We start from the raw sequence: 22,754 nt of genomic DNA on the forward strand, positions 1-22,754 counted from the left end.
ATCTGGGGATGCGGACAGTTAACATCCTCTCCTTGAGAGTATAAACGACTGGAGGCTTCCGGACCAGATATTCCAGGAGACGACCCCCGACTGCTGCAGCGTCAAAGCAATGGCGAAGAGGAATGACAAATTTGGGCCAGATGCCCACCTAGAGATGCTGTGAGACTCCAGAGGTCCGTGGAGAGGGGGTGTTTTGGACACTGAAGAATGTTCTGAAGTATGTCTATTGGGAAGAAGTGGGGTAGTTTTGTTCAGATAGTTTGCCTGAATACTGACACTGAGAAGACAGGGCACTTTATGGGCGTTGTTGGGAACTCGGGGTGGGGATGGGATGCTTTGACTCTCCTTCCACAATGGTTGCAGGCGGATACACAGTGCTGACATGGAAAGTCAATGAGTTGGGGAACAAAATTAAGCGTGGGTTAGTATCCAATTATTTTAAACGGCTCAAACCGGATGTAATATTTTTACAGGAAACACATCTCATGGGCCCACACTGTTCATTTTTGGGTAGGGGGCAATACACAACCTTGGCACACGTGGGCTTTACCAAAGGTTCGAGGGGAGTGGCGATCCTCGTTAAGAAATCACCCCCCTTCCGAGTCACTCGACGATGGGAGGACCCTGATGGCACATATGTAGCAGTTCAGGGCACATGGAACCACACAACGTGGGTACATGTTAGTGTCTACGCTCCCCCACGCCTCCAGCAACGTACACTGGATAAACTGACAGAATTCCTATTGCAGTCCAGCTCTGCCACACACATTATTGGGGGTGACTTTAATGATGGGAGTGATCCCTCTTTGGATCGTACACTGACTAGATCCGGGTCATACGAGGATACCGCCCTGGCAAGGTTCCAGGCGGCCCTTAGGTTAACTGACCTATGGAGGCGCCACCACCCATCTACATGTGCAAACTCGTACCTTTCTGGGGCTCACAGGGTGTTTTCAAGGTTGGACTACCTCTTTGCCCCAGCTGGAGAGGTTGTGCAAGTAGAAGAAATGGAATATCTGGCTAGGGGTATTTCGGATCACTTGCCACTCTACCTGCGTGTGGGAAAGCGTGGGGGAGGTCATGGTACTTCTTGGAGATTGAATGCTTGGGCACTAAAAGATGAGACGGTGGCCAAAGAACTTAAGGTAGAAGCTGAGCTCTATTTTAAGGAAAATGTTGGCTTGGTGCAGTCAGCCGTTACTCTATGAGAGGCCTTTAAGGCAGTGTTGCGTGATTGGGCCCAAAATATTATTGCCCCTAAAAAGAGGCGGGAAACCCAAGAGATTTTGGAGTTGGAGCGCAGGCTAGTGGACCTTGAAAGTAGTTTCCCCACATTGAGCGACCATATCCTCTGTCAAATTGATATCACCAGAAGTGAGTACCAGGCACTGGTCACTGAGGAGGCGAGGGCACACCAACTCGCAGTTCAGCATAGACTATATGAGACCGGGGATAGAGCAGGCAAACTGTTGGCATGGTTGGGCAGGAAGGAGCAAGAGTCGAGGTGGGTAACATCCATTAGGGAACAAGCCCATACCTACACCACACCCCAGGACATTTCAGGGGCCTTTGCCCGTTACTACTTAACACTATATGCACCACAGATGCTAATGGATGAAACACAAATAACCCAATATCTTGAAGAGATTGAACTCCCTTGCCTCGCACAAACCGAGAGGGATAGGTTAGAGGAGGATATTACCCTGGCAGAGGTCATAGAGGCCATTGGTCGACTAAAGACCAGGAAAATCCCAGGCCCTAATGGGCTCCTGTGGTAATTTTTTATGGCGCACAGTACCCTATTAGCTCCACATCTACCTAAAATGTTTCAGGCTTCCAAAGAAGGCGTGATGCTCTCACCGGACCTTAGAATGGCAACGGTGGTGGTGATACCCAAATCGGGGAAACCCCCGGATGAGTGTGGGTCTTACCATCCCATCTCATTGTTAAATATAGAAACCAGGATACTGGCTACCATCCTTGCGACACGTCTCTTAACTGTCATCACCTCCCTGGTACATGGAGACAAATCCGGCTTCATGCCAAAATGAGCCACACGCTACAATCTGAGACGCGTGGCAAACTGGATGAATGCTGTCCGAGATCAAGAGGAGGCTCACCTGCTCCTGTCTCTAGACGCTGAGAAAGCGTTTGACACCATCCATTGGCCTTTTATGAGATGCGCGTTGGAGAAATTCGGATTTGGCCCTGAGTTTAGGGAGTGGGTGGGGCTACTATACACAAATCCAGAAGCTAGAGTTCGAGCACCTGGCCGATTCAAAGGGGGACTAAGCAGGGATGTCCCCTTTCCCCCTTACTATTTGCCCTTATACTTGAACCCTTGGCCTGCGTCATCAGAGCTGTCCTGGGGCTGGGTGGTTTCGTGGATGACGCCCGTCTGCTGGACGAAAAACGCATTTCACTGTATGCGGATGCCATTCTATTATATGTAACAAATCCAAAGGATACACTCCCTCAAATCCTACAAATCTTTGAGGACTATGGGCGCAAGGACGGGTATAGGATTAATTGGAGTAAATCCACCCTGTACCCGGTGGGGGGGGTGGTGGAGCCACAGGCCTACCCTAGCTGCTTGCGCTGGTCAACGGAGGGCTTTACTTATCTAGGTCTCTATGTTACCACGGATGGGGCAACTAGCCTAGCTCGCAACCTTAGGCAGGTTTTTTTCCAACTTCCAGGAAGATGTTAAGCGATGGAGGAGGCTTCCACTGACGGTTATGGGGAGGGCCGCCATGGATAAAATGATTGCACTTCTCCAGCTGCTCTATGTGCTGCAAAACACCTACAGCAAACTTCCAGAAACATGTTTAAAAGTATAGATAATGAACTGCGCTTACTCCTCTGGGATGGGGCCCATCCACGCATTGCAGAACAAACACTCCAAAGGAACCCATATAATGAGAGCCTGGCCCACCCAGACATTAGGCCATACTATAGAGTATCCCATCTCATTGTAATCAATGAAAGGATTCACGTACATGGGGATCACTCGACGTATAGGCTGCAAAGGCTGCAATTTAGGGAACATACACACCTGCACTATCTCTACTTTCGCTCACTCCAAGTCAGATATCAGCTCCATGACACTCAGGTGTACGCATACCTCCGTCTGAAGCATGCATGGGCGGCAGAAGGGCTGGATGGAGAGACAATACCGGAATATGCCCCGTTAGAGGGTCGACTCCTACAGGAGGAGATCCCAGCTAAAGCTATTTCATACACCTATAAAATGTTACTCAGTAACATGCCGGACAAATTGGGTACCCTCTGAGCTAAATGGGATAGAACCACTTGGGTCATGGACGATCTTGACTGGGAAGTAGCACTCATGCATCCACGTGAGGTGGCAATTAAACTACGGTTACGCCTCATCCAATACAAAATACTGCACCGAGCCTATTTTGACAGGGCAAGATTGCATAAAATAGGGAGAGCCCCGATTCCAGATTGTCTTAGATGTCACACGGATTGTAGAACATTTATACACACCCTTTGGGAATTTAATACAGTCTGAACGTACTGGGGAAAGACTGTGGCAGAGCTCAATAATATATTAGAAATCCAATTGGAGGTGGAACCAACGTTTCTCCTTCTGGGAATTCCTACGGATGTGGACATCCCGCTACACAGACTCATCTTGGCTACCCTGGGGTTGGTGGTAGCCAAACGGGACATAGCTAAATATTGGGGGGCCCGCAACTACCTACTCTGAATGAATGGAGGGCAAGTCTTGATTTGTATATGGTGGCGGAACAAGTAACATACAACGCTAGGGGTTGCCCGCGGAAATTTCAGAAAATATGTGCACCGTGTATAGAATACTATGAGCTCGATGTGGGAGGGGAAGAAGGGAATGGGGAATCCCCGCCAGAAAGGCCGAGGAAGGAGCATTAAATGATGTACTGTTTGCATTACTGCTGGTATCCACAAGCGTTGTAAATAAGACCATGTATCCCTTTTGCGCCCAGGCTAGTCGAACTTGGCCACAGCCTCACCGGCTGATGATATTTTGCCTAACTATGCTGCTATGAATGGATATTCACTGTGTATTGTGTATTCATGCTTTGTTTGGTGTTTTGTTTCGTAATAAAAACTAAATAAAAATAATTTTAAAAAATAATAATAAGCTATTTTTTGTTGTACGTTGTAGCTTGCTGAGTAGTTGTACAATATAAGTTACAGAAATCCTGTTAAAGTGTTCTGACTTGTTTATTTACAATATAAGTTACAGATATCCTGTTAAAGTGTTCTGAATCTTTTATGTACAAAAAGGTGATATATTGTGCTGTTACTAGTGGTATAGTCTGGGTAAGTGATAGCAAAATTTTGAAAAATTTAATGAAAGAGGGAAATAATATAATTAATTGATGTAATAGGAATATTATATGTTTAGAGGAGTTCTGACAACTTTTGGGCCCCGGGCCACCGCACCTGCAGCACCATTCAAATCATGCCCCTAGTGCCTGCAAGATAACTACATTTGTGTCTGCCTGTATAGTAGTAAAATATTGCAATATTAGGTGTTTATTGGGTATCCTGGAGCTTTTGGTCCCAGTGCCACTGCATCGGCAGCACTATTGAAATCATGACCTTAGTGCTTGCTAGATTATAGCAATATTAGGTGTTTAGAGCAGTTCTGACAACTTTTGGACCTGGTGCGACTGCACCTGCTGCACCATTCAAACAATGACCCTATTACCTGCAAGATAACTGCACTTGTGATTCTCTGTTTGGTAGTAAAATATAGATATATTTGGTGTTTAGTGGAGTTATGAAAACTTTTGGCACGGTGCGACTGCACCTGCTGCACCATTTAAATCAAGCCCCTTTTAACAACAAGGTAATTGCAATTTTGGCTGCCTGTATAGTAGTAAAATATAGCAATATTAGTTGTTTAGAGGAGTTCTGACAACTTTTGGGCCCGGTGCCACTGCACCTGCTGCACCATTCAAATCATGACCCTGTTGTCAGCAAGGTAACTACACTTGTGACTGCCTGTTTAGTAGTAAAAGATAGCAATATTAGGTGTTTAATGGGGTGCCTAGAGCTTTTGTTCCTGGTGCTACTGCACCTGCTGCACCATTCAAATCAAGCCCCTTTTAACTACAAGATAACTGCACTTATGGCTGTCCTGTTTAGTAGTCAAATTTAGCAATAATCTGGGTTTAGTGGGGTCCCTAGAGCTTTTGACCCCAGAGCCACTGCACCTGCCGGACCATTCAAATCAAGTCCCTTTTAACTGCAAGGTAACTGCAATGGTGACTGTCTGTTTAGTAGTCAAATATAGCAATATTATGAGGAGTTCTGACAACTTTTGGACCCGGTCCTACTGCACCTAATGCACCGTTCAAATCATAGCCTTGTTCTCTGCAGGGTAACTGTACATGAGGTTGCCTGTTTAGGAATAAAATATAGCAATGTGAAGTGTCTAGTGGGGTGCCTGGAGCTTTTTTGTCCCGGTGCCACTGCACCTGATGCACTATTCAAATAATGCCCATGTTACGTGCAAGATAACTGCACTTGAAATTGCCTGTTTAGTAGTAAAATATAACAATATTTGGGGTTTAGTGGAATTATGACAACTTTTGGCCCCGTTGCGACTCATTTTCACATGCGTTGCTTCATTAATTGAATTACCAGACAGCCTACTCTTATGGTACTTTTGTATTGTGAACAAAAAACTTTTATTGTTTTGAATCTTCGAAAGTTTAAGTAAAACATACCTCTTCTTAAAATCATGAATAACTTTGTTACTGTAATTGTGTTCTAGCGCCGTTCTCAGATTCATTGCTTTACTTAAATGCGAATATTTTCAAAGAAATTGTACGACCCGACAGAACCTATTGTTGTTTGTATCAGGTAGGTGTTCAAGGCCCTCCTCCACCTGCAGGCTCCTGCCTGCGCCTCATCCCTGGTGGTCTAGTGGAAGAGCTTGCTCATCTGCTAGTCCGCTCTGTGTGTGTCATCTTTTTTTCTGTTTGCCTTTTTCTAATTGCATTTCCTTTTTTCCTCTGCTTTTTCCTTCCATTGCCTCTAGTTTCTTTCTCTTTTCCTCCCCCTCCTTTTCCGACGCACTCCATGCCTCTGCTGCCCCCGTGGCCCCTCCCCCCAGCATGTCACTCCCGATCCCGCCTCCCACCTGTCACCATCCCCCCTACTGTGGGGTCTGCACCCATCAGTGACCAGACCCTGACCAGCGCCAGGGACCCTGTTCCAGCTATCCCCTGCCAGTACGACCCCAGCTCTTTCCATGCACTCAACCCTGGACGCAACAACAACTGCCATCTCTCAATGCCAAGCAACACCCAAGGCTCAACCTCCTGCCGACACTGCTGCCGCACCTTTACCCACCTCCAGACCCAGGTAGTGACCCCCAACCCGCCGGATGCCACCACACACAAGCCACTGAGCTGCATCCTCCTCAATGTATGGTCCCTGCACAGACATGTCGTAGAAATCTGGGACCTCCTCAACACTCACACACCCAACATCACCTTCCTCACAGAAACCTGGACCAATGCCAGCTCCACACCCGACAACACAACCGCCATCTATGATGGATACAAGATCCTGAGAAAATACCACCCCAACGGTACAGGAGGCCTCGCCATCATCCACAAAAGCTCCCTCCGATTGACAACTATCCTCTCAGACAACACCTCGCCCCCCTCATGCAATACATCCACTTCCAGATCCAGCCCAACCCCAGACCGACGCTCCGCAGAACACTCGCCTCCTGACCTCCTGCACCCCGCACCCCCTATGGCAACGTCATCGCCGACCACATCCCACCCCACGCTCTCACCTCTACTACTCGGAGACCTGAAATTCCACTTGGACAACCACAGCGATCCCAACACCACCGCCCTCCTGGAGAACCTCATCAACATAGGACTGAAGCAACTTGACTCCAACCCCACCTACACAGCAGGACACACACTCGACCCCATCTTCGCTGAAGGAATCAACATTCTCTTCAGCCACACCACAGAACTGCTCTGGACAGACCACCACTGCAGCCATTTCTCCTTCACGAAACACACTGCACACAAGTGCGTGCTGCACCCCCATGTACAAACTGGAAAAAAGTCTCAGAAGAACACCTCACCTCCGCTCTCACCTGCACTCCTACCCCATCTACGACAGACACCAACACAGCGGCAAGCAACCTCCACCAATGGATCGCCAACTGCGTCAACACTCTCGCCCTCCAACAGAACACCACAACATGACACAACAAGAAAGCCAACTAGTTCACCACAGACCTCAGAGAATCCAAGCGCTCCTGCCGATGTCTAGAGATGTGGGGAAACAGCAAAACACCGGAAGTACACACTTTCTACAAAGCAGCCATCACAGCACACAACCAACTCATCAAATCAACAAAGAAAAACTTCATCAAAAACCGAATCCTCTCCAATGCCCACAACTCTAAGGAACTCCTCACCATCATGCAGGAAACCTCCAAACCCAACAGCAAAGCAACCAACGTCCTTCCCTCCCAAGACCTCTGCAGCAAACTCATCTCCTTCTTTCACCTCAAGATCAAGACACTCTACGACAACTTTGACAACCAACACCACAGCACCGCCTCAACTTCCACCCCAAGCTATGCAATGCGACAGACCCTTCTCACCTGCACCCCTCTCACCAGAGAAGACACCTTAAAGACAATAAAGAGCATCCACTCCGGAGCACTTACTGACCCTGTTCGCCGCACATCTTCCACAGGGCCACCACTACCATCGCACCCAAGCTACGCCAAACTCAACCCCCTCCTAAAGAAGCCCTCCGCAGACCCGACGGAGCTCAAAAACTTCAGGCCCATCTCACTGCTCCCTTTTGCCGCCAAAGTCATTGAGAAGGTCGTCAACACCCAGCTAGCTAATTTCATAGAAATCAACAGCATCCTCGACACCTCCCAATCTGGATTCTGCAGCAACCACAGCACCGAGACCGCCCTCCTCGCCGCCACCAATGACATCTGCGCCCTCCTCGACCAAGGCCACACGGCAGCCCTTATCTTTCTGGACCTATCGCCAGCTTTCAACACTGTCTCCCACCGCAAACTATCCGCCAGACTCCATGATGCTGGCATCTGATGAAAAGCCTTAGACTGGATGCGATCTTTCCGCTCAAGCAGTACACTGAGAATAAGACTCCCACCCTTCCTCTCAGAACTGACAGAGATCAGATGTGGAGTACTCCAAGGATCCTCCCTCAGCCCCACCCTCTTCAACATCTACATAGCCCCCCTCGCAACCATCGTCAGAAACCATGGGCTCAACATCGTCTCCTACGCCGATGACACCCAGGTCATCCTCTCCCTTACCAAGGAACCTGACATCACCAAGCACAACTTCAAAGACGGGATTAAAGCTGTTGCGACCTGGATGAGCAGCAGCTGCCTGAAGCTCGACTCAGAGAAAACAGATGTCCTCATCCTCGGCTCCACACCCTCCACCTGGGACAACACCTGGTGGCCCCCTGCCCTCGAAAACCCACCCACCCTCTGCATCATACTCGACTCCTCACTCACTATGAATCACCAGATCAATGTTGTATCCTCCACATGCTTCACAACTCTCTGCATACTTCGCAAGATGTTCAAGTGGATCCCCCGACTCCAGGAAAACCATCACCCACGCACTCATCACCAGCAGACTGGATTACGGTAAAGCTCTCCATGCCGGAATCAACAAAAAACTCCTCCGCAAACTCCAGAACACTGCAGCCAGACTTATCCTCGATATTCCACGACACAACCACATCACCTAACACCTGCGCAACCTCCACTGGCTCCCCGATGAAAGAAGACACACGCCTACAAAACCCTCTACAACACCGGACCCCAATATCTCAACGACCGACTCTCTTTCCACACCCCCAAGAGAAACCTCTGTTCAGCCGACCTCGCCCTATCCACCGTCCCTCATTTCTATAGGACCAGAGCAGGTGGAAGATCCTTCTACCTGGCAGCTCAACCTGGAATGCACTCTCCTATCACCTCCACCGAAGCCCGACACTGCACCAATTCAGAAAGGACCTAAAGACCTGGCTCTACGAATGACCCCAATGGAGCTGCTGACTACCCCCCTCAGCGCCTTGAGACCCTCGTGGGTAAGTAGTACGCTCTACAAAACCATAAATTATTGATTGATTGATTGATTGATTGATTGATTGATTGATTGATTGATTGATTGATTGAAATATAGAAATAGTATGTGTTTAGAGGCGTTCTGACAACTTTTCGGCACGGTGCTATTGCACCTGCTGCACTATTCAAATCAAGACCCTGTTGTTTGCAAGGTAACTGCTCTTGTGGCTACCTGGTTAGTAGTGACACATAGCATAGTTATTGTATATTAACTTTATGTTTCACATGCAATGGTTATTGCAACATTTAGAATTTGATCATAATGACCTAATAAATTAAGTTGAAAAAATCAAACCGATAATGCCTAAAAAGTGCAAAGAAAGGTACTGAGGCAGGAATAGAAAATGCCACAAACGTTCTAAAGCGAAAGCATCTGCTTTACACAACTAAGTAATAACAAGCATTTACAATGCAATAGGTCTCGCATTTGTTAAAGATGGAGCTATTGGCATTGAAAATGACAATATTTTTTACTTGTGCATTTTTATTTGCAGTAGAGTAATTATATTTTCATATTGCTATTGGTATTGGTATGAGCTTGCGACACTGGAGAACGAGGTAATAGGCAATAAAAAGAGCGAGCCTAAAGGAGGGACAGTGTGACAAGTAGAGCTAAGAGACTGGTATGAAGTACTGGTGGGAGAGCCGTATAGAGAGACCGAATGGATGAGATGGAGAGACTAAAAGGCTGGGATGAAAAGAGAGATTGGCTGAGAAACGAGAGCCTCTGGTGAAAGGAGGGACAGAATGATGAGAGGAGAGAAAGCTAGTGAAGTACCGAAGGGTAGTGGCATTAGAAGACAGTTAAAGGCTCAGGTGAAAGGAGGAGTCCACTATGAAGCCGAGAGCCTCCGTTGTAAGGAGGGACAGTGTAAGAAGGTGAAAGGAGGGACAAAATGACATGCAGAGCGGAAAAACAGCCTGTGGAGAGTTTCTGGTGAAAGGAGGGACAGGGTGATGATGGGAGAGATAGCCCGTGGAGTGCCAGAGGGGAGTGCTATCAGAAGACAGTGAAAGTCTGAGGTGAAATGAGGAGTCCACTAAGAAACTAAGAGCCTCTGGTAAAGAGGAGGAACAGTGTGCCGAAGTGAAAGAAGTGACAGTAAGAGCAGAGAGACAGCAATTAAGTAGTGGCAATGTTTTTACACATGTTTTTTCGTTTGCAGTGAAGCTTTTTTTTTTAAAGTAAATTATAGTTAAAGCTATATTGAGGCTGTAAATCAAGTGATCGGCGCTCAGGAGACAGCAGGAAGGGAAGTGGCTCAGGGTGGGGAGATGAGAGGCTAGACCAGGAGAGCAAGTGAACAGCGGGGGTTGGGAGAGAGGTGATTTGGGTACGGGAGAACAATCAGCTGCTGGCCCAGCAGTTCCGGAAAAGCAAATTAATTGGTTTGCCAGTATGAAATAAAGGAAAGTAAATACGCTGTGAAAGCTACTCCGCCTGTGTCTGTAAAACTTAATTGAGTACGAGCGGAGGAGTAGTGACTACCCTTGACTAGGAGTAAGTGTACACGTCGGGTAAACTGCAATACATTTCACACAGGCCAAAGCAACATCGCGGTATGTGCCATCCATGCATTCGAGTGTCAGAGTCCACCTAATGTTTAAAACAATTCAGTAGTTAAAACTCTAGCATGCCTCAAATTGGCCAAGGCAAATGTGCACATAGGCGCCAGTTTGTACCAAAATCAGACAAGGCTTAATGGCATGGTAGACCATCTTGCAACACAACGATCAAGGCAAGCATTAGATAAATCACTGGCTCACACCTAACTCTTACAAGGACAACTTAGCCACGCACTGGTATCAATAAATGACATTTGTGACACCTGTGAGGGACATTAAGAGGATGTATTACATGAAATGTATTTCTCCATTAACCTGCAATTGAGTGAAATGACGTTTAAGAGGGAGAAAGGTGAAATCACATTATTTCCTAAATATAATTGGGAGCGCCGGCATGTATAACATAGCAAGCACCACGCTGCAGCCAATATAAAATCAGTGCAAACAGCCCACCTGATAGCCAGAGCAATTAAGCTTATGTGGAGAGCACTGTGGAGCTCTTTATAGGGGTACCACAGAGAACACTCATGTAAGCAAGTGCCCTGGAGCACCTTGCATTGACACAGTCCATTGAGGCCATCAATTTCGAGTCTCGAGCTGTCAGATCTCAGTGTTAGGAGGCCGTATCCTCCTCCTCACTAACCTTCTTCTGTCCACTGGAGGGTGGCAGGCCGCAGCACACCAACAGCAGAACGCCAAGCACCAGCAGCAAGAATTTGGCGGCCATCTTCCGTATATAGCAAGGATGAAAACTTCCCAACATGGTAAAAGCCACACCTCCCAAGCCGGTCATCCGTGAAGTTGATTAAAGCCGGCTGCACAGGCACAGTTTGGTATCTGGGGTATTGTTTGTGACGAAAGTGCAAAAAAATGCGCCAATAGCCCACATTACTGTGTGAGGCAGGGCGGCCCGCTGTCTTCCTCAAACAAAGCTGACTGGACAGAAGAGGGTGTCACACACCACATCAACATTACATTATGCACCGTAGAAGCCAGAGGCACCTTCTAAAAAAATTAACATGCATACGTAATTTGCGGAGGTAGGAGGCACCCAGTCATGTTTGCCTGTCAATCACATCTGTATCACATCTGCCGTCACATACTCCCTAGCTGTGAATGAATTACATCCTCCTTCTAACGAGAGCCCTACACAGAGAGTCATCTGCACAGCTGATTGAACAAGCTAAAAAGTAATTTGATTACAGCGCTATCTATTTAATTGCCGCCATTGAAAGCTTGAGCCCGGCTGTGCTGAGTAGAGACTTGTAAAAAACATCGTATAAATGTGCAGTTACTTGTGACAGGTAATTAATTGACATTTGAGGCATAAGACACTCCAGGACAGGCACGGAACTCACGGACGTCAGGGAATATTTATTTCAGCAGTATGGATGCAAGACAACGTGCCCACGAGGCACCATCCAGACAGGGTATTGGACATTCATGCTGTGGTGATTGACAGGTACGTGTCGCTTGAGGGGTGCTAGTAGAGGGCATCATGCGTCATTTCCCAAGGCCAGGGGGTGGCTAGTGGCCGCTGTCGGTCTAGAGAGCAGGAAAAACAGGCCCAGGAAGAGGGAAGGGACAGTGAGCAAAAAGCAAGGAGAGGAGAGGGATCCTGCGGCCTCACACCGCAGCGAGATGTAGGATGTACACAGTGAAGAAGCAATGGGTGGAAAGCAAAGAGGATGCACCCGCAGTCGTGGCACGCCAGAAAAAGGAACAAGCAGCATGCACTGCCCGCCCCTCGTGCACACCGGCTCCTGCCGCAGCCTTGCGCATGCACCTTGAAGCGGAGAAAATGACTACCACACAGTCAAACAATACAGTTAATGCCGCTGCCATGTTTACATCAGGCAGAGATGCGCGAGACAAAGAAAGAGTGCGAACACCCAGCCAAAAGCGGACGAAAACTGTAGTTAGTGGCCGCTGCTTCCGGACTACACAGAGTCAGTTTGCCATCAACAGCCAGTAAAAAAACAGATAACAGGAGCTATGACAACATTCAGCAAATGGCAAGCGGCAGGAGAAACTACCGGCTGCTTTCCAACACATAGAGATTACTTGATGCCTCGTAGAGGCAGCGCATGCGCTGCCTATGCGAGACCTAAAAAAAGGAAGCATCCCAGCATACTTTTAGAAGCTGTCTCCCTTTTCCATGGGAAGAGATCTTATTTTGTCAGTGAATGGGGCTTTAACATAGTGAGCAGATTTAGAAGTATCATAAATACGTTCAGCCAAGGGAAGTTAAAAAAAAAGTTCCACACAAAAGCGAATGAACACAGTAATTCGGCCATGGAAACTGATAACAGCCCCATTTTAAGATATATTAAATACAAGGGATTGCACAAGCACAGCGCAAGCACTGTGCAGGCGAAACCTAAAAATGTACCCTATGTAAAACCCTGCAGTAAAGTGATGAGTGAAAATTATGGATTGAACACATGGAATTCAAAGCCTTTCTTCTTCTTTTGTACCTTCTCCTCGCCAATAAAGAATGGAACAACCATGTGCAAATTGAGGTCGGAAGTTGCCCCCAAAGGCACCGTCCATTCCGAACTGCTAGGACATGTGTCTCGTGCACGGTCTGGTAGGCTTGGATGTCACCACCCAGGAGCTCGCCTCGCACAACTCACTGAAACAGCTTCACTGGCAATTTTGTGTAATTTTGCATTTAGAAAGGCACCAGAATGTGATTTGTTTTGGCCTCTGGGGTAAAATGTGCGGTGAGAAAGTAATTCTGTATTTCCTTACTAATCGGAAGGTATGAGGACATGGTTGGAATATATGCATTGCTCAGGTGCTGCGCTGATAGGAGGCGCTGCGTTTAGGAGGACTGGCGTAGTAGCAGCGACAGCTTTCGAGCTCCTAGAGAAAGGAGAGCGTCCGGAGGTCTGTACCATCAATAAATGTACTGGACGACACTGGAAGGAGGGGGCCAGAGGAACCCACGGGGCCTTCACTAGCAGGGAGCCTCGTCTGGACAGGAGAACTGAGGGTCCCCCGAGGCTCCAGCTTTAGTTGGTGACAAACTCGGTGGAAATAAAAAGGTCATTCATTAAAGCATTTAAGAAAAAAATTCAGGCACATCGATGTCATTGTTCGCTGTCAGTTGTCAGCAGCTATGCAAAGGCCACCCTTGTAGTGCCACATGCATACAAAAAAGCATTTGTAAAGTTGCAAACATACTCCCTCTTTCTATCCCTGGAAGGTGTTCAAAGTTGTGGCCCCTCCCCTAGTTATTTAGTATAGAAGCGACATGAAAAGCACCCGCCCACGCGCCCCAGTGTTACATTCTCCCTTATAAGCCTGCAGCAGGACAGCCTTGCTAAAGCACGACCAGCAGAGTGCGCAGTATTGGCCGCCACGGCCTCCGTGAAGGGCACTCGTGCGGTGTTGGGGGTTCTGCTAGTAGCCCCCGGCATAGAGCCATGGGCGTAGGAAGTGTGGGGGACGCGGGGGATATATCCCCCCCAGATTTTGGAGTGGGGGGGACACGGGGGACAAGGGTGGGGGGGGGGGACGAGGGGACAAAGGAATTTCCCCTCTCCCTTCTGTTATCGCAGGGCCATTAGCACGCGAAAGCGCCACCTAATGGCCCTGCACTTTACCTGCCTGGAGTCAGAGGCCACCCGCCCTCTGCCTTTTGTTATGCTGCAGGAAGGCTCAGCCGTTCTGGGAAGGGGAGAGAACGGAGAAAAAATAAACACTGTCTCTTTTCCTTCATGGCAAGGACGTGTCCACTACTCCTGATCTGCCTCTGGCGGCTGCCCCCCTCTCTTTATTCCCCCATCTCTTTCTGTCTCGCTCCTGCTTACGTGCTGATTTCAAGAGGCAGCTCTTGAGGTACTCTCTCTTGCCTCTCCTTTTCTTTATTTGTTCCCCTGTGAAATTGATCCAAAAAAGGCTGAACACTTTGGCTGTAAATGTCCTCATTTTCTGACCGTTTTCTATTGAAAAGAAAAACCTCGGAATGGAGAGAAAAAATAGTTAAATACCTAAATAAAGCAATACAGAGTGGACAGCAGACAGGTCAGACTGTTATTTACACCCACACACATTAGCGCCACTTTACAGAGTTTGCCAGTGAAAGCGCTACTTTCTTTTTATCTTCTTTCTTTGAACAACATTGTTTTCCCAGGGTGGGTAAGTGCGCCATTCCTAAAGGGACTGCAATACCTGGTTGATGGGTAGAGTGGAAACGTTTAATATGATCGTATTCAACTTTTTAATTATTTTAGCTTATAAAATGCGGCTCTGTGTTTGGGGATGTGGTCTTTTTTAAACCAAACTGCATACATTTTGAAAGGATATAAGCAATGGACATTGAAAGGGGTCCCTTCCTGGTCCTGTAGCCATGTCTTGAACTTTTCAGGCAAAATCACTTACTGATTTCTGAATAATGAGTTTAAAACCGTTAAGGTAACCATGTTTTTTTCTGATTACAGTTCACATGCTTTGCCTATTCTTGCATTCCCTATGAGTGTTTGCTTTTTCCAGGGTGTTATTCATTTTTTTTCAGGCAGCATTTTACTGTTGTCTAGTGCATAATTTGAATTTAGTCGCAGCACAATTGAGTTGTGCTGAAGGCAGTGCGAGTTTCTCTCCGTGGGGCAGTATGGTGTTCAGTGTGGGAGAGAATCTGGCACTCTGGCCAGAGCTGCTGAATTTGGAACTGGAGAACCATGTTCAGACCTTAATGACCAGTTCACCATACCACACTCCTGACAGAGCTTATGCCGATGCTACACCTTAGAAGGCCCGATAGACCTTAAAAGCCCAGGTGTCTTAGCACCCGCAGGTGGGCCTGTCCACCACAATCCATACTGGAGTTCACTTCCAGTCTTACGGGCAGGCATATGAAGAAGCACATCTTAGATCGACAGTGAATCTGTCACTGAGGTCACAAGACCCTTGAGGCCAGTCCACCTCACCCATTGGTACCTCCATTGGCCTTTTTCCAGCACTAGCAGTGCAACTTGCCAGGGGTTGGCAATGTAGGATTTGCATGCACACCAAACTTAGGGGTTGATTATAATGGCAGTGGGACCGCCACGTCACCCCGTCGGTGGCAGTCCCACCGCCATTGGTGACTGCATCACAGCCCGCCATATTACAATGGCGGGTGGTTACCTGGCGGTCGGAAAGACCAACCACCACGCACCCGACGGGCTTCTTGAGCCCGCCGGTGTGGTGGAGGGGCTCGTGGTTCCTACAATGCTGGTGGTGCCTACCATGCACCGCAGCAGGGATTACGATGTCCCTTACCCGCCAGCTTATCAATGGCGGTTCACCTGCCATGGAAATGCTGGCGAAAGAGACATTGGGGGCCCGTAGCAGGCACCTTTACCCCTGGCCCCCAGACATGGGTCCTGAGGGGCATCTATGATGCCCCATAACATATTACTGCACCATGTGGCAGGCACCGATATATTTATCATGTTCCTTTTTTTTTAACTTTGCGGCGGATGATGCAGCCAGCAGCACCTGCTGCAATGTAAAAGATAGGCACTGCGAACACCGTAGTGGCAGTCGCATTGTAATGCCTATCGTGGGGCCTCCACCTTGAAGGCCAGCGGTCCCATTCCCCGATTCGATGGCGGTGGTACTGAAGTCCGCCTGCCATCATAGTCAGCCCCTAAGTTTGCATTTTATGAATATGATTCAGCGGGAAATAAATTGATGTTTGCAATTTAATTGACTTTGGTTGGCCTCTTATCTATGAGATTTCCCTGTTGAATGTGCCTTTACATTATAAATTTTCGGTTGTATGAATTGATTGCATAGTACACTCTCCTACAGGTTTTAACTTGAGTGTCATTAGGAGTGTCTGGGACCAATTGTTTTCTTAGGAATTGTTTTCTTTACTAACCTTTGCAAAGGGCCCTAAACTTCACAGCAACACAAGTCACATTTCTTTTAGTAATTTGGGATCCGTTTGAGCTACAAAATTGTTTTGGAGGAAATCGTTAGATTATGCAGCAGATGATGTATTATGTGGCAAATATGATACAGCCATAGTTAAGTGGAAAACATTTTTCCACTTAATTTTGCCCCAACATTGTAGTTGATAAATTTGTAAGTTTCCCAAACCCCAAAGTCGAGTTTGGGCACAATTTGCATTTTAAAAGCAGCCCTATAACACAGGGCTACTTTTAAACTGACCTCAGGCTTCAGCAGTGCACACATGCAAGTGCAGAAAGGGCTGCTGGCCTCTAAACTGCCATGCCTTATTATATTCTAGGGACTTAAAAGTAGTTCTAATCCCCCTGCCCTATTATGTACTAGGGCCTTATAGGAGAGGTCATGCCAATCATAGGGGTACCCTAACCCATAGTGCACCCTAGTGTATGTAGGTGTTTTCACTGTATTTTTAAGTGCCTCTTTCAGAATAGCACTGGCTGTTTAGGCAGAGGCCAGGGTCAGTCAGTCAGGTACCACCAGTACCAGTCAGCAAAAAGTTGGGGAGTGCCCAGGGCGGCTTTGCAACACTAGAGAAACACAAACTCAGAATGTAAAACATAACACCATGGTTGGGGGGTTCTCTTCAATAATCAGAATTGATTTCTATCCTAATGAACCCATTTTCCAACATTAGGATAGGGAAAGACTGGGGAAAAATCATAACGTTCTAATCTATACATTGAAGTTTTTATGCAGCTCTTTGATGACGGTTAATAGCTCACTGTTCAATGTTAGGATTTTAACTTATAAACTTCAAATACCAAAAGAATATCTCAGACAAAAGCAGTAACTCACTTACCTTTTGAATTAAAACTTTCACTAGACAAGCCTTTGATCTCTCTCAAAAACAGAACATTAATCACCAAAGTTATCTTCACATTTTTATTGTTGCCTGAAAATTGCTGGAGACCAGGAATGCAGCAGCAGGTACTTTTCAAACCATAATGCACTTGCAAACACGACGCCCCCACCCTAAGTCAGCGGCCTTTGTTTGCTTTGTGCATTAAGATGCAAGATTCATATATATGTTTTTTTTAAACATTTGGTCATTACTATATGAATGTAAATAACAATAAAGCATACATGCAAACCGTGACTACATGCCTGCTTTTCTCAATATTTCACTTCGAAAGTATGCAATTGTATTTGTTTAACGGGCGGTGATTTGTATAGGGTCACTGGAAAGTGCACAAGGTTGTCCCTGTCCCCCCCAGAATTTTAGTGTCTCCTACGCCCCTGCATAGAGCGCCGTCTTGCTGGTACACAACATCACCTCCACATGAGCTTGCACACTTGTCCTTACCTGCAGGGAGACTTGCCAGGGCCAGGATCCGGGGACGGCTTCCTCACCCTTTATAACCCGAGCAAAGCCGCTCAGCACCGGGTTGATCTGTGGGATCCCACAACCTAGAAACGGAAGGGCACAGTTGTTCGTTTCAGTCGTGTGTAAAGGAAACAAGAGTTACTTTGAGTCTAGAGACATTGCAGTGTGAAACATTACTAGGGGCCCCTCCACGGAGCGCGTTAGATGTGCGTGTTACGAACGTACTTTTGAGCAGCAGGGTGGAACTGCTCAGCGGCCGTCAAAAGGCGCGAGAAGCTATCCCTTGTCTTCTTTGACGAATAGAGGGAGGTCTGGGGTGCTCCTGCGCCCTCTGCTGGCTTAGATGGACAACAAGACACTCTTCTGCCCCTGAACATTTTCTTGTTCTTACACAAACTCTGTTTAACTCGGGGTTGTACAGGTCCTTCAACGAAAGACCGCAGGTTAACTGTGTTTTTGAACAATTATCTAAGCCAGAGATCTCTCAAAAACTGATCTAGGGTTAGGAACAGAGGGCCTTCTCTTTCTGAAGACAAAAGTGACCCCGCTTGGAAGGTAGCCCTTTAGGCTCTGGCAGAGAAGTGAAACTGCTGTGACTCAGAGACTGGACACTAAGAACCAGAGATGACCTCCTGGCCTGGGGCGAGGGCTCCCTAGCAGTCAGCAATGATGACGTCTTACTGCTGTCACTTACCAAGGGCGGCGCTGACCAGGGCCAGGGAGCAGAGCAGAGCCAGGGGAGTCATGGTGCCGTGGGGGCTTCACTCAGGGTCTGCAGGCGCCCGTGTGACCTGCGGCTTCTATATAAGGCCCGAACGTGTCGTGGAGACACTGTGATCAGTAGGGTGCAAGGTTGACTTCTGATTAGCCACAAGGTTCTCTCTCGCGGAAAGTCAAACAAACATGGCGTGTAGGAGCAGCAGGTGTTTTTGTTGGATTGGCAAGGGCGCTGCATTAATAGCCTACTTCCCACGGGAACCTTTGATGGCTAACCTGTAAGAGCACACCAAAGGTCTCACAGGCACCGAAGGTCTCAGGCACCAAAGTTCTCACAGGGGAGCAACGGAAGCACGTCCTGGCCCATAGAAATTGTCCTCATTGGCTACTGCTGTTTAAAGCTTTTCTGATTGATATCTGCATTTGACATGTCTCAGTTTTCTTGCGCATGGGTTTGCATACAGTTTCTATTATTGGGACCTTGAAGGTGTGCTGCAGAATCCTGAGTCAAGGGGCTACCTCTCTTCCCCTGCGAAGGTGAGCGCAGGCAGCGCGGGCATCAGTGGATCCGAAGCAGCTGCTCTGGAGCTACACAGGGCTGATAAATAGACTTTCAGCATGCCAGGCCCCAGGACCTCAGGACTTTGCATTTAAAACAAAACGTGATCACCAAACCTATAAACAAATCCTGCCCAGATCTCAAGCCCATGTACACTATCTCCATTGACAGCAGCTCTTCAGATCACACACGGATTCCTTCTTGGACCCAAGTGGACAGTTTGCAGGGGGATCCTCTGACTGAGCACCAGTTCATTACTGATGAGCGCTTAACTTGTAAAAGAATGAGTGCCAGGGCCTAAAGCTCTGCTTAGAAATCCGTGTCTGCTGCAATAAAATGTCAGTGCACGGAATTCGAAGGCTGTGTAGTCCTAAATCCACCTCATGCCTTTTTAATCCATTAATAGACACTCCCTTACCCTTTATGTCACTCTTAAAGGTTCCTGTTTATTTCTATTCCTTTGTGGCACTTTTCCATCCCTTTCGTCCCCCGTCTTCCAACTTTGTGTGTTTTTCCCTCTCTTGCTCTCCATCTATGTCTGACGAGGGAAAATAGGTACCGGGCCCTAAAAATGTGTGCCCGTCCCCAAAAATGAGTGCTGTTGGCCCCCGCCAGCAACCACCAGCTCATATCGTGCACCTCAGTTACCACTTAAGTTACAGACATACTCTTATACCTCTTTACAGTAAGGAAATCATTTCAAATACTTTTGCTAGCTAGTACCCCTAGCAGCTCCCTGTCCAAAAAACGAGAACTGACAAAGCCGATAAGCCTCGCTATGGCAAGGAGTTTTTTTAAATTTATGTAGACTTTTCTGAGTCAATTAATATATTATTTTTTTTAATTTTTTTTTTTATAACCAACTTTTATTGATTTTAAAGGTCTTGCAAGAGTCCATACACAGCTTACTCGCCTACAACCATAGAGGCCGGCAGCAGATGACTACTCATTGCCAGGAGCAAAGGCACATAAAGGAGTACGAGTAAAACTATCTGTAACCCATAAGCCGGTCCCCGTAGAGACATCTATAAGCAGAATCTCCCGCCTTAGCGGCATCGTGCCCTCAGTAGGCCTCCCGCCCGGCAAACCTGCTTATACAACTGTATCATTGCTCAATTAGCCGGTATAGATTGGACTGCACCCGCTGCACCCTCGCGGGCCCCTGTCCCCTTATCATAGAAATCTCAGGCATCCTGGCTGCTATACATTTGCAATGAAGGCTGAGCTGCGCCAGCACTGACTTCATCCAGCATAGAGGACAGGACAATCATGGCTAACAGTGTGTCACAGTTTTCACGGGCCAGCCGAACGGGCAGCGCATAAATGAGTCCTCAATGGCGCCCCAATCGTGCAATGCAACAGTCACAGCTTGATATGGCTGATATCGTCCAGGGTAGGCGCTGTGTAGGCCCAATAGCTTTCATCGATGACATACAGGGTGCTATGTAGTTCGGCCACCAGCAGGCCTGCCACTACAAGAGAGCAACAAGAGATTGAGCGCTCTATCCTCACTACCCTGCGGCCGCGCCAGGGCAGATAAACCGCCCTAGTCCCTGCATCAAAGATTGCCAAAGCGGCGACCAACCAACCAGGGGGGCAAAACAAGGGAAAAGGGAGGGGGTTGTACAATACGAAAGGCAACAAGCTTGGCGGGGAGGAAGGGGTGTGTGCTCCACTGTCGTCGTCGGGTGAAGGCTACAGGTTTTAATCTACTAGAGGCAAGGTCCTCTCTTCCAGGAGGGCGATCGCAAGGGGCGTATGCTATACACCCTCCACAGGTTTCCAGAATCCCCCCGGGTCCGTGGGATCTATCACATCATCAAAAAGGTTCAAGGCTCGAAGCCGTGGTGGTTGCAGTCGAGCATGTTCCAGTCGCCCCAGATAATCCACCAGAGGCTTCCAGAGCTTCCTATATTTGGCGTCTCGGAGCTGCAGACGTGCCGTGAGAAACTCCATCGCCACCACATGCCATAGACGGGTAAACCACACGTTTACTGAAGGCGACTCTGGTTTCTTCCAATAAAGGGCTACTGTTTGTTTTGCAGCGCCCAGCATGTGGAGGCTAAGGTGCCGATCACGGCCCGTCATGGCTCGCAGGGTTGTTGGTCTAATGCCCAGAAGAACTACAAGCGGATCCTCCGGAAGGGGGTACCCAAGCACCTTTTTTATATGGCTGAGAACCTCCTTCCAAAAGATTTTCAGAAGAGGGCATGTCCACCAAATATGTGTGAAGTCTCCCTGCGCCTGGGCGCAACGCCAGCATAAGGGGGATGAGTTGGGAAACATTTTGTGAAGCCTAGCGGGGGTGTAGTACCATTGGGTCATCACTTTGTAAGCCGACTCCTGTTGGGGAATGCTGCGCAGGATTTTGGGGATGTCGCCCCAGAGCCTGGCCCATTGGGAAGGGGTAACACCTGAGCCAGTAGTGTTTTGCCATCTCAATTGGTATGGGTGGGGGTCCGGCCGTCGCGAGTGTTGAAGCACCTTATATATGCGAGATATCAGCCCCTTGTAGGTGCCGAAGGCGCATGCTAGCTGCTCGAACGGCGTATAAGGTCGCGTGGCCGCCTGCGTCAGGGAAGAGCCTTGTATCCAGTGGCGCAATTGTATATACTGGAATTTGTCACCTTCTAGGAGCCCGAACTCCTGCTTGCACTGAGCAAAGGATTTGAGACAGTCACCGAGAAACAGGTCCCGTATCGTCCTGCATCCTGACTCCGTCCAGTTTGCGAAGTGGGGTGGGCGACATGCCGGCGGGAATTGTGGATTTCGAGCAATCGGGGTGTGTGGGGATGGAAAGGTGGTCAGGCCCCTACGCACTGCCACTTTATCCCAGATCTCAAGGACCGTTTTGGTAGGGACGGCCATGTAAGCGCTGCGATGACGTGCCTCCCGGGGCAGCCAAGCATGGTCCCACAGCGGGCGACAGGTGACTGCCCTATCCATGTGAAACCACACCTTCTCACTCTCCCATGCCCCCCACTCCAGAACACAGCGGAGATGCGACGCCCAGTAGTAATCGAGGAGATTAGGGCAGACAAGGCCACCCCTATCCCGGGGGAGGTTCAAGATTTTATTTGAAAAACGTGGTTTTTTACCCCCCCCATACAAATGCGGTGAGCTCGCGTTGGAGCCCCTGGATTTGATGTTCCGGAATTGGAGTCGGCAGTGTTTGAAAAAGATAGAGGACCTTTGGGAGTATCGACATTTTCACTGTGTTGAGTCGGCCAAGCCAAGAGAGTGGTAAGGCCTTCCACGCCCGTAAGTCGGCTAGGACAGAGAGTTTGTATTCCTGCGAGTTGGCCTGTGTCCAGGTGGACAGGTCTGGAGTCAAATTAAGACCCAGGTATCGCACTGATGTGTCCGCCCACTGATACGGGACCGAAGCTTGGATCGCCGGGAGCTCCCCGTCCGGGATCGAAATATTGAGGACCCAGGATTTTGCA

General features: G+C 48.2%; 1 protein-coding gene across 2 annotated transcripts in view; it reads right to left on the minus strand.

Annotated features, from left to right (window-relative positions):
- Positions 1-18,864, minus strand: part of LOC146806060 (chymotrypsinogen A-like) — a 66,998-nt gene extending 48,134 nt beyond the window's left edge. For both annotated transcript variants that reach the window (XM_085623366.1, XM_085623365.1), the window contains exons 1-2: positions 18,727-18,864; positions 18,012-18,115 (exon numbers count right to left, since the gene is read on the minus strand). In XM_085623366.1, coding sequence (XP_085479492.1) covers positions 18,012-18,115; positions 18,727-18,778 — 156 coding nt within the window. In that variant the 5' untranslated portion in view covers positions 18,779-18,864. The remainder of the gene's footprint in view (positions 1-18,011; positions 18,116-18,726) is intronic.
- Positions 18,865-22,754: the final 3,890 nt, after the last annotated feature.

Source organism: Triturus cristatus, chromosome 8, assembly GCF_964204655.1.
Source record: "Triturus cristatus chromosome 8, aTriCri1.1, whole genome shotgun sequence".
Taxonomy (NCBI): Eukaryota; Metazoa; Chordata; class Amphibia; order Caudata; family Salamandridae; genus Triturus; species Triturus cristatus.